The 12,654-nt window shown below is 43.0% G+C and overlaps 1 protein-coding gene across 10 annotated transcripts in view; it reads right to left on the bottom strand.

Moving 5' to 3' along the window:
• Positions 1-12,654, bottom strand: part of LOC138978661 (basement membrane-specific heparan sulfate proteoglycan core protein-like) — a 307,598-nt gene that overhangs the window by 213,705 nt on the left and 81,239 nt on the right. For 8 of the 10 annotated variants that reach the window (XM_070351439.1, XM_070351441.1, XM_070351449.1 and 5 more), the window contains exons 3-5: positions 8,591-8,756; positions 6,715-6,741; positions 3,970-4,121 (exon numbers count right to left, since the gene is read on the bottom strand). In XM_070351439.1, coding sequence (XP_070207540.1) covers positions 3,970-4,121; positions 6,715-6,741; positions 8,591-8,756 — 345 coding nt within the window. The remainder of the gene's footprint in view (positions 1-3,969; positions 4,122-6,714; positions 6,742-8,590; positions 8,757-12,654) is intronic. The other 2 variants (XM_070351440.1, XM_070351447.1) reach the window with 1 other exon arrangement.

Below are 12,654 nucleotides of genomic sequence, written 5' to 3'. Positions count from 1 at the left end.
ACCTGACGGTAAAGGCAATGTCCTAGCTATTTTTCTGTTTCTTCGTTTTTGTATGTTTTTTGCTCTCTTTTTTTTTCTTCTTTTTTTTTACTGTGCAGTTCTACTTTCTCACCAATCTCTCATCGTCTAGCTCTGTAACACATACATAGACACGCGAGCAAACACACACACACACACACACACACACACGCACATACGCACACACACACTCACACACACACACACTCTCTCTCGCTCAGCTAAAATCAAAAGTAAAGAAAAAAGAAAACTGACGAAACAAAAGAAAAAGGCAACACACACACACACACACACACACACACTCAGGGGCGGACCTAGTTGTGGATAAGGGGGGGGTTCCAAATTGGAGCAGGGGTCCAGGGGCCGCTCAGGCCCCGGTGGGGTCCATGGGCAAAGCCCTGGTGGGGGGTCTGGGGGGCAAAGCCCCCCAGACGCTGAAGGAATTTTATTTTTTTAGGTCAATCGGAGGCCTCTCGTGGAAGATAACAAGGTAAAAAAAACAAACGGATGGGGGGTGGGGGGGGGGTTCCGGGCACCCAGGAACCCCCCCTAGGTCCGCCCCTGCGTGACACACACACACACACGCCACTCTTGACAAAATCACGGAAATATCTCTCTCTCTGTGTGTCTCTGAAATATCTCTCTCTGTGTCTGTCTCTCTGAAATATCTCTCTCTGTGTCTGTCTCTCTGAAATATCTCTCTCTCTCTGTCTGTCTCTCTGAAATATCTCTCTCTCTGTCTGTCTCTCTGAAATATCTCTCTCTCTGTTTGTCTCTCTGAAATATCTCTCTCTCTGTCTGTCTCTCTGAAATATCTCTCTCTGTCTGTCTCTCTGAAATATCTCTCTCTCTGTCTGTCTCTCTGAAATATCTCTCTCTGTTTGTGTCTCTGAAATATCTCTCTCTCTGTCTGTCTCTCTGAAATATCTCTCTCTCTGTCTGTCTCTGTGAAATATCTCTCTCTCTCTCTGTCTGTCTCTCTGAAATATCTCTCTCTCTGTCTGTCTCTGTGAAATATCTCTCTCTCTGTCTCTCTCTGTGTCTCTCTCTCTTTCTCTCAGCTCAAAAAAAAGAAGAGAAAAGAACAAAAACTAAACAAAACTAAACACGCCTTTATAGGCTGTGCTGTGTATATTTACGTGGAAGATCTTGGCAGAGATACCCTGTACTGGCTTTCACGAGGCATAAGGCCGTGCTCGGGTTTTCAAATAAACACTGTCATTTTACAGATAACGGCCATTCACTCTCTCCTGTCTCTGTTGCCGTCTTTCTCTCTTGTTCGTCTCTCCTATTTGTCCAATCAACGATACAAGTCCAGATAGGTATATATATACATATAACACGAGGCATTAGGTGTGCTGGGGTTTTCAAAAAAAACCACTGTCATTTTACAGATAACGACCATTCCCGTCTTGCCCTCGTTCTCTCTCATATTTCTCCAATCAACGTTACAAGTCTACATCGCCCAGGTATATATATATAATTATATATACACATCTAAGAGCCCCCTACCCCCCCCCCCCTCCCCTTTATCTCCCTCCCTATCAATCTCTTTCACGCTCTCTCTCTCTCTCTCACTCTCTCCCCCACTCTCTCTCTCCCCTCTCTCTCTTCCTCTTTCCCCCCTCTCCTCTCCTTTCTCTCCCCTCTCTCTCTCTCTCTCTCTCTCTCTCTCTCTCTCTCTCTCTCTCTCTCTCTCTCTCTCTCTCTTTCTTTCTCCTCCCCCCACAACCCCGAGGCTGGCCCGACATGATGCGTGCACTTCTTGCCCTCTGTCACAGACTTCCCCTTCCTTCCCTGGCTACTTGTCGCTATTTCATGATGAAAAGAAACAGAGGAAATGAATGCTAACAGAGCGCGCAAGAAAAAAACCTTGCCACACACACAATTACACGATCTTAACTTCCTCTCCTTTGTGGTAAAGACAGAACCCTTGAGCCTATTATTCCTAGTACTTAGCATTAGAAGTCTTTGAGTACAGACAGGTGACGTAGTTCATCAACCGTTTCACGTGTGGTTTTCTGGCACCAAATGGTATTACACTTTCTTCACGATGAAAAGAAGATCTTTTCATTTTTGTTCACAGAAAAAATGGTAAAAATCGTCTTCTGGACATTAAAATTAATCTTTTTCATGAGGAAAACAAGTTTGTGTTTGTGCACAACAAAACGTTGCTAAAAATGTGCTTTGGAACAAGAAATGAAAACAATGGCCTCTTCTAAGTGGCTTTAATTCACGATAAAATTTTCTTTTCTCTCGTTGTTTTACGGTGGGATTAAGAGAAAGTTTAAACGATTTGTAAACTAAATAAGATTATGTTTTGCCTTAAAGAATGCACCTGTGTGTACGCGCGTACGTTCGTGTTCTATTTCGAAGTGTACTTAGAAGAGGCCGAAGTGTACTTGCCTCTTTGCATACTATACCAAATGCCAACGTGTGTACGTCATAAAAAGGAACAGCACGACTTCGCTGAATCCCCTGCTTTTCCGAGAGACAGAAGAAAAAGGAAAAAGATCTGAAGAGAACAGAGCCACGAGAGCAAGATCGTGTACATTTTCATATAAAAGAACAGCACAATTTGGTTGTATCCCCTGCTTTTCCGAGAGACAGAAGAAAAAGATCTAAAGAGAAGAGAAGTCCCCCAGAGCAAGAAGTCTGTCAGGGAATATCTCTCTCAATGCTTCGTTCCTGTCAGGCATGCAGCCTCAAGAGAGCCACGGCACAAAAGAACGTTTCTGCAGTTTTCTGCAGGTGCAAACTGCATTATCCATTACCGGTTTCCATGGATAATGCACGATTCTGTCTGTCTCCCTTCTTCTAAAGCAAGCTTCCAAGGCTATTTATATACCATAAAGGGGAGTTTGTGTGTGAGCCTGTGTGTGAGCCTGTGTGTGTGTGTGTGTGTGTGTGTGTGTGTGTGTACGTACGTGTGTGTGTACGTGTGTGTGTGTGTGTACGTGTGTGTGTGTGTGTACGTGTGTGTGTGTGTATGTGTGTGTGTGTGTGTCTGTGTGTGTGTGTGTGTGTGTGTGTGTGTGTCTGTGTGTGCGTTTCGGGGAGAACGACGGAAGGGAGAAGACAAAAGAATACCAGAGGGAAAAGGAAAACACCGAGCGGTCAGCAACAGTGCCATCCCAGTCTCGATGGGAGTAACGTTAAGACCAATATAGCGCTGACATGAAAAGCTCATTCCACACAGACGCTTACACCAATCTGTACCCACGGGTACCAACAAGGGCCACTTGTTACTACAACTGACAACAACACAGGCCGTGCTAGGACAGGTGTAAACACATACATTATACACATACATACAAACATACACGATACACACGCTGTTCACTGTATGCATGATTTCAACAACACAAAGGGAACATAAACAATCTCCATCATACATTTCAAAATGATTCTCAGACCCTTTTATATTAAAGCTCTTAAGGTGCTTGACCCTTCGTTGCAGCCCATCCGATAGAGTAGATTGGGGCTATTTTGCAAGGCTCGAAAGCTCTGCGTGATAACCATGGGAACTGAGGATTTAGATTTTACCCAAACCTCTGTTTTTCTATCTCTGCGTGCAGCAGTTGAATTTTTTTTTTAATGAAAATCCGACAGGAGATTTCTGGCTTCTGTTCACAATCTTGCAGCTCCAGGAAAAGCTGAGTTCATCACCTCATCACCTAGATGTCACATACTCGATCTGTTAAAGTCCATAAACACAAAGACAATGTGTCCGCTCTCAAGAACACATATGCGGCCGCGCACGCACGCGCGCACACACGCACACATAAACACACACACACACTCTATCACATTCTAGTAATCGAAAACACCCAGGAATAAGCATCACAACAAATCATGACATTTTCATGATCAATCCCAAAATACATCCACACTTTCTGAAATGACAATCACATTTTTTTTTTTAATGGCATCGCCCGGAAGCCAACCCACCTTGTAGCGACTTGAACGTGAACCCCTCCTTGCTGACTCCATAGGAGCCGATGAGACCACTGGCGATGGCTTCCTCCAGCACCGACCTCAGCACCTCGGGGTTGTCGAATCCCTCAGAGCCTAAATCCAACGTGACTAACACTGAACCCCGACTGAAACAAGGGAATGAAACGAAAATGTGTGTAATTAAAATGTATTTGGCCTTTTTAGGAGTTAGTGAAGACGCGCCTCTGGAACAAAATCAGTGTGTGTGTGGTTAATGTATTATACATTATTAGGTTAGAAGCGATTGGTCAAAAGGTACTTCCTTCTGGTGTAGACCATTTGTGTAAATCATGATAGATCTGTCCAGAGTTTTAAATGGAGTCAGACTTAGAGCATCCCTCTCCACTTGAACAAATACCCAGTTTGTGTTGTTGCCTTGTCATCTTCATGTAATTTATGCGTAAGTGTATAATGACTATTCTTGAGATGTTAATGCGAAAGATTGTGTATGAGTGCGCCTTGAGTCACCTTGTGGTGAGATATGTGCGCGTTATAAATTCTCGTATTATTATTATTATTATCATTATTATTATTAACAGCCTGGCTACTTACTTTATGCTATTTGTATGCTGAGATTTAAAACTCGCAACTGACATCAACGTCAATGTGCAATATTAATCCTGCACACCCACCCTCACTCACCCTACCCCCACCCCAAAAAGAAGTCTGCTCTGCTAAGGAAGTAGCCAGGTTGTTGCTTTTTTGTATGTGTCTGAGTGGATGGATTCTTGCTCTCATCCCAAAAGTTTTAAACAAAAAGTCTGGACGGATCTTTGATGACTTTCACAATGGTTTACCCTGGAAATAAGGTATCTACCACTACTCCGACGCAAGACAAGAAAGAAAGTTGAACTACGCTAGGTTCTCATGCTGCAAGCATTCGCCAAGGATGGAATTAAGGCCTTAATTACCCAAAGGAAGAAGAAAAAGAAACCTTCCTATTGTTTGGTGTACATTTGTCCTTTTGTCCATATTTGCAATGCGCTGAAGAGGAACAAGTCGCGTAAGGCGAAAATACAACATTTAGTCAAGTAGCTGTCGAACTCACAGAATGAAACTGAACGCAATGCCATTTTTCAGCAAGACCGTATACTCGTAGCATCGTCAGTCCACCGCTCATGGCAAAGGCAGTGAAATTGACAAGAAGAGCGGGGTAGTAGTTGCGCAAAGAAGGATAGCGCGCTTTTCTGTACCTCTCTTTGTTTTAACTTTCTGAGCGTGTTTTTAATCCAAACATATCATATCTATATGTTTTTGGAATCAGGAACCGACAAGGAATAAGATGAAAGTGTTTTTAAATTGATTTCGACAATTTAATTTTGATAATAATTTTTATATATTTAATTTTCAGAGCTTGTTTTTAATCCAAATATAACATATTTATATGTTTTTGGAATCAGAAAATGATGGAGAATAAGATGAACGTAAATTTGGATCGTTTTATAAATTTTTTTTTTATTTTTTTACAATTTTCAGATTTTTAATGACCAAAGTCATTAATTAATTTTTAAGCCACCAAGCTGAAATGCAATACCGAAGTCCGGGCTTCGTCGAAGATTACTTGACCAAAATTTCAACCAATTTGGTTGAAAAATGAGGGCGTGACAGTGCCGCCTCAACTTTCACGAAAAGCCGGATATGACGTCATCAAAGACATTTATCAAAAAAATGAAAAAAAAGTTCGGGGATTTCATACCCAGGAACTCTCATGTCAAATTTCATAAAGATCGGTCCAGTAGTTTAGTCTGAATCGCTCTACACACACACACAGACACACGCACATACACCACGACCCTCGTCTCGATTCCCCCCTCTACGTTAAAATATTTAGTCAAAACTTGACTAAATATAACAAAAAGGAGAAGTAGAATAGTGGAGGAAGACTAAGAAGACGACACAGACAGAACCAAGCGAGAAAGATTCCTCACCTCGTGTAAGGACAAGAAATTATGCCAACGCAATAGGCTCACAGAAAGTTTACCTGTCATTGAAACAATGGCCAAGAAAAAAGTTAATCTTAAAGAACAAGTAAGAATCCTATTCAAATTTTCGAATTTTTCATGAGTATTCAAATAATCCCCTAAACATAGGAAAAGAAACAGTTAGCCTCTTTTCTATTCAATTTCCGTTATTTAAAAGCGGTCAAGAATTTCAGGCATCATGGGATAATATTTCCGTGACTTAATGCTACGCGAAGAAGAAACCAGAATTGAATCGAAGAGAAAGAAGACGAAAAAAGCGAGGAAAAAACCCCAGAGACTAAATCCCAACATCTTGATCAATTCAAGGACAGAACCGGACACAACTTTATATTTAACATGCTGGGAGATACTGCAAAATAACACAAGGCTACTCTACGGGTAGCTGGAGACAAACACACACTCAGAATTTCAACAATATACATCCTTAACTTCGTCATTTTGTGTTAACTTTCACGGCTCTCTATCTCAGGAATGCTATGTGCGTATAGCACACGAACTAAGAACATAATTTACAAATTAAAAAAAAAAAGTAACAAACACAATTGTGGGAGTTTACCAGGAAACCACGCGAAAGCACATGCCGATGAAGACCAAGTGATGTAGGTAAAAGGAAGACATCAAAAGAAGACTACTAGTACTAGACAGAGAAAAGCAACCGAAGCGAAAACTAAGGAATCCAAACCCAAGGTCAAAGAGAAAACAAACGTCATAATGTTACCTGCTTGATAGTAAATGGTTCAGTGTGCTAAAAAGAACACATAAGGATTAGCAAAACACCAATCAGTGAGCATTATCCTTCCAAGGTTTAGTAACGTCAATTGAATATTCAACGAGGAAACACAACGAATAAGACTACTTTCAGTAACATAAAAGCGTCAAAAACGCTTTCTTTCGGTATTCGTACGTTCTAGGGCATTCCACAACTGCAAACTGAATTCTTTTTTCTTTTTTTTTTAAATTCACAAAACAAATGTTCAAGTCTGTAGACACGTCATGTTACCACAGTTGCCCAAATCGACTGTTACGTCGATTTTATGAACAGCAGATTTTTTATTGTAAAGACAAGCACGTGTCATAACACACCGATAGACGCAGGCAGACACAGACACAGACACACACAGACACACACAGACACACACACACACACACACACACACACACACACATACACACAGACAATATGCTTTCTCATCCCCCCCCCCCCCCTCTCTCTCTCCATCCTGCATCCATCCCTCACATTCGCCTTCATATTTCATGTTTACAATGACACACACGAAGATACAAGTAGTTGGAACTACAAATAATAAATGACACCTTCACAAACAAGGAGAGAGAAGGGACAACAACAAAAAATCCCCCTTGCAAGGTCCCAGCCAAATGATCTTCTTTCGTCAGTCAACTGTCCCCTTTTTCTGCTGTTACACAAGAGGGAGAGAGACAGAGCCAGCCGCGTAGCTTAGCACTGCCAGCCTGGGCTTAAAGAATGTGTGAAGACTTGGTCTTTATGGACTCACAACACTGACACTAACAACGACCGTACACAGGCTATAATGTAGAGGTTGCGGGAAAAAAACGACCAAATACTCAGTACGGAAACTGAGACAAGGATGGCGTCATTTTTCTCGTCTGAGATGCCGGTGTAACATTTGTTGATACCAAGGAATCCCCGGATGTACCGTTCCATTAGGAGCAAACCGGGTGTTACACTTGCAGTCTGCCACGAGAATATGACTTCATCTTTGTCTCAGAACAGAGGCAAAGATGACGTCCTTGTGTCGGCTCCGTAGTTCCGAGACAAAGATGACGCTAGTTTCTCGTCTCCGTTCTGATAATTCGGACGTTCCCCCCGCCACCTCTTTAATGTCTCTCCTTAACTTTTCTTTCTCCTTCTTTCACGGTTCCTTGACCTTCTTTCTCTACAACTTTTGAGTGTTTCAGGTCATGTTCCCTCCAGATGGAGCTTTATCTCTACACATTTTGAGTGTTCCAGGTCATGTTTCCTCCAGATGGAGCTTTCCAAAACACAGAGGAGCGTGTTAGGACAAGGATTAATGGGAACTCCAATGACGGTCAAACATAGTCTTCTTCTAAAAAAACAAAATCTCCAATGATCTGCCAAAATATTGTTGAATTCATTGTTCTTCTCAATTTTATATATATTTTTAGGGGGTGCGGAGCTTGGTACACACACACACACACACACACACACACACACACACACACACACACACACACACTTAAAACACACACATAGGGGAGGACACACACAAAACCACACGCTCACACAACACCCACACCCACTCACACACGTGCGAGCGCAGATAAAGACTGCTCCAATAAGTTCCGTGTTTTTTTTCTAGAATGTTCACTATTCAGCGAGTTATAACGTTGGAATGTGTAACACTTTCGTCTCGCAGACTAATTGCTCTGGACAAGAAAGGCAAGGACGATTCTGAGTGTCCACCAGCTCTGACCTACTTTAGTTCAGATCTTCTTCGTCCAAACACTCACATAAACTCATTACATTTTATTATTGCTTGTTATTTACATGCGCCAAACATTCACATGAATACAAACTCCTCCACTGAACTGACCTAAATTGTAAGATGGTGACTAGCTGCTGCCCTGGCACAGAGCGAAACAACAGCTCGATTTCACGTGCTAGCCGACTTGACAGCTCCTGGAAATCTTGACTGTTGCGGTCACCCAGCCCTGAGTTGTACACGAGGTCCGTGAAATTTAACGTCACTCTGTAAAATACTGAAACAGAGAAATGAAACAACAATTACCAGTCAATCAGTCTATTCAAATGGAACAACAATTAACAGTCACTCTGTAAAATACTGAAACAGAGAAATGGAACAACAATTAACAGTCAATCAGTCTATTCAAATGGAAGATCAATTACCAGTCACTCTGTAAAATACTGAAACAGAGAAATGGAACAACAATTACCAGTCAACCAATCAGTCTTTTCATTCAACAGTCAGTTGATAGACGAATTCCGAAAATAACTCCGTCGGGATTGTATGGTTTGTGGGAGAGTTACCTTTTCTTGCAAAACGGCAGACAAACAATGAAGGTCTGCCGTTTTGCTAGAAAGGGTAACGCTATCTTCCACAACCCAAGCAAACCCGACGGAGTTATTTCCCAATTAATCATTCCAATCGTTAGTCAGTCAGTACACAATCGCAACTAATCAATCCAAACCAATCAATCAATCTTTCGCCAATCAATTAAATGAGGTGGTGATAGGGGTTGGGTGATGATTAAATATTATGTTTCCTACCCATGGCATCATGTTACTACATTCTGTGGAACAGCTCTGAGGATAAAAAAACCCAACCATTTATTGTAAACAAGACACTTGCGGGTTTCCTAATTCTCGCGTTTTGGCTGAAAATGTGAGAGGATCAGAGTGTATCTGGGAAGGGGTTAAGGGTGGAGATTTTTCCGATCTCCCAGGTCAACTTATGTGCAGAGGGGCGTGGGGCATAATTATGTGTTTTATCCATACAAGCTTGTCTGCATGTCCTGTCTGCCATCAAGCGTCAGTGTCTGTGTGTTTGCACGTGCGCACGGGTAGCGCCGCAAGGAAGGTGTAAGTAAAACCACTGCCGGTCTAACCAGGCGCATGTTTCATCACATGTTATGTATACCTAACCTATGCACAACCTTTATTCATTTTCCAGCATACACAATTCTCGCTTGACATCATACTGACGGGTGCTCCTTTGTCCTTTTTCTTTTGACACCGATATCCGAGCAGAAACCATAGCTCAGACAACGAATGTGGAGCAGATCTCTTTGGTCCAAGTGCTGATGCAGCAGGTTTTTAGGCGTTTTTTCGTGTGCCGTTTTAATGTTTATCCGGTGCTGTAAACCACGAAGGGAGGGGAAAGTCAAGTGCACCCTGCAGTGTACAGGTGCAACGGGTGGCACCGTTGCATCATGGAGTGTTGCAGCATGGCCAGGTGACCGAAATACCCACACTGATGCGGCATAGAGGCGGGGCGGCTTCCCGGACATTCTTGCAGCTACTTTACTCTGACATGTGAAGAGCTAGGCATATGACATGTGAAAGAAAAACAGAAGTACGAGGCATGAAGAGTGAAAGGCAAAGTATATGGAGGGATAAATATAGACGGGAGGGATAAAACTTTATTGAGAAGGGAGAAGAAAAGAAGTATTGAAATTGAGAGAGTTGGAGGGAAGTGGTGCGTGGGGAAGGACATGCAAATAAAACACACACACACGCACGCACACACACACGCGCGCCCGCAGGCAGGCAAACACACACACACACACACGCACACACACGCATAGTTCTCTGCTCAATAAATAGCACTGTAACGCACTGCGTGTATGGGCGCGTGTTTGCATGGGTGCGTGCATCCATGCGTATATAGATTATTTTTGTTGTTTGTTTGTTTTGTGTGTGTTGTTGTTGTTGTTGTTGTTGTTGTTGTTGTTGTTGTTGTTGCTGCTGTTGTTGTGGTGATGGCGGCGAAGGTGAAGACAAAAACAAAATTCAGATCCTGCATGTCTAGTCTTTGACACTCCTGGAGGAAATTAATCAAGTCTGGTACCTTGAGGGGGTGGGGTGAGGGAGGGGGGGGGGGGGCTAGTCGTTCCAGAACAATAAGCGTTTTGTCGAGCGGCAGAAGATCAAAGCCAACATACACAGTGACAGAAGCCTGTATATTCCGCGCCCAGGGTGTAATAGGTAGCTGACAGCGGGCATTCACACACACACATTCCCCGATCAAAAGCCCATCCATTTTCATGCTAAACACTTTCTTTTCTTTTGCACCATGTACCAACTCTCTTTCTGTGTTTCTGGGATCGGATCTTGTCTGCACTGACATACCAAACCGCGCAGCAGGTCATGATCTACAAGTATACCAGGAGAGAGAAGAGAGAGAGAGAGAGAGAGAGAGAGTGTGTGTGTGTGTGTGTCTCAGTATTTGCTACGTGATTCCTGTCTGTACTGAAAAGTCACAGGAACAACGTCTATCCTAGCATACACTTGTTCCTCAAGGTTCGCTTCTGACACAATCAAACACAAAATCGACCAGCAAAAGAAGTCTACTCTTCCTGATCACCTTTTTACCACACAAGAGTATCGCTTGCGCCAAATTTACACCTGTGTGGTGGGGCGGGGGGGTTTGTGCCGTCAGCAACATTGCAGCCACAACATGGGATTACTCAGACACTGCTGCTCTGGCCCCCGCCAAGACCCGACAACGCCGAGGGCTGCTCCCACGACGGAAATATTTTGCACGTGCTACACGTAGTTCTGTCTCCCACACCTTCGCCCCGACCGAGCGATATTTTCGTGCTTCTTCAGCAAAACGGAGTTTACGATATGTATATATATATAATGAAAACATAAGACTGAATAGAAAATCTTAATGACCAAAATATTTTTATAATAATAATAAATGAAAACAAAAGGAAAAGGGAGGAAATGCGGGTTTGCAAAGAATGAGAAAATTTGTTGATTTTCTTGATAATCGTCTAACAATCTTGTATTTAAACAGGTTGTCTTGAAGAAGTTTATTGTTTTTTTATCTTTGTGCATAGACGATGAAACTTGAGGGGATTTTGTGAAAATCAACATAAGATTACATACTTACAGCTGTATTTACACTTGCAGTTTACCGAAATTCGAGTTGCTTTTACAAAAATTTACCCATCCTGCACGGCAAATCCGTTTCGGAAACTCCTAGTTTCACCGTGTAAGAGATAACGCCTCCAACAGTGGTAATTACGCTGGTGGATAAAGCCTGCACTCCTTGTTGCTCCTGCCGTGTGTTGTGTCAGAGACGCATTATCTATCTAGATTACAAATTACTAGCCTACTGGTGCCAGACGTTTGTTTGGTTGCCATTACTATACATCCGGGTGCAAACGTAAGCAAAATCAAGATGAGAACTATGTTTTCAGAAAACAAGAAGCTATCTTGTACACTCCCGAAACAAGAAGCAGCACGCCCTCCACCCCCCCCCCCCCCCCCCCCCCCCCCCCCCCGTCTCAAATCTACCATATCAACAAACTGTCAAGAGTGGTTTTTCCCCATCCTGTTCTGCGTACCCTAATTACTTTCTTGTGCATAAAGGTTTAAAAAAAATCATGCAATCGGTATGGTTCTCTCTCTCTCTCTCTCTCTCTCTCTCTCTCTCTCTCTCTCTCTCTCTCTCTCTCTCTCTTTTCCTCTCTCTCTCTTTTCCTCTCTCTCCGTCTCTCTCTCTCTCTCTCTCTCTCTCTCTCTCTCTCTCTCTCTCTCTCTCTCTCTCTCTCTTTTCGTCTCTCTCCATCAGCAGGAATATGATTCATTTTTCACCTGTAGTTGAATGGCCATCACCGGTGTGGCCTGAACCAGAAATGACAGAGCGTAGAGGGGTGAGGGGAGGGGAGTCCTCATTAGCAGACGACCGGTCACACAGGGGGGTACCTGTAAGCTACCTGCCTCATCCATCACACCTGTCTGTGTGCACAATGCCTCCACACCTGTCCACCTCCCCCTGTTCGTCACAATTTTACCTGGCCAGCGGACAGAGGTGATCAATAGAAAGGGAATGCTGAAAAGAAAGGGGATGCTCCGTAACGTTTGTTTTTACCTGCCACATACTTTGCTTTAATTGGAGCCACCTAC

Source organism: Littorina saxatilis, linkage group LG10, assembly GCF_037325665.1.
Source record: "Littorina saxatilis isolate snail1 linkage group LG10, US_GU_Lsax_2.0, whole genome shotgun sequence".
Taxonomy (NCBI): Eukaryota; Metazoa; Mollusca; class Gastropoda; order Littorinimorpha; family Littorinidae; genus Littorina; species Littorina saxatilis.
The sequence above is the reverse complement of the archived record's forward strand: the minus strand, read 5'-3'. Positions and strand labels throughout refer to the sequence as shown.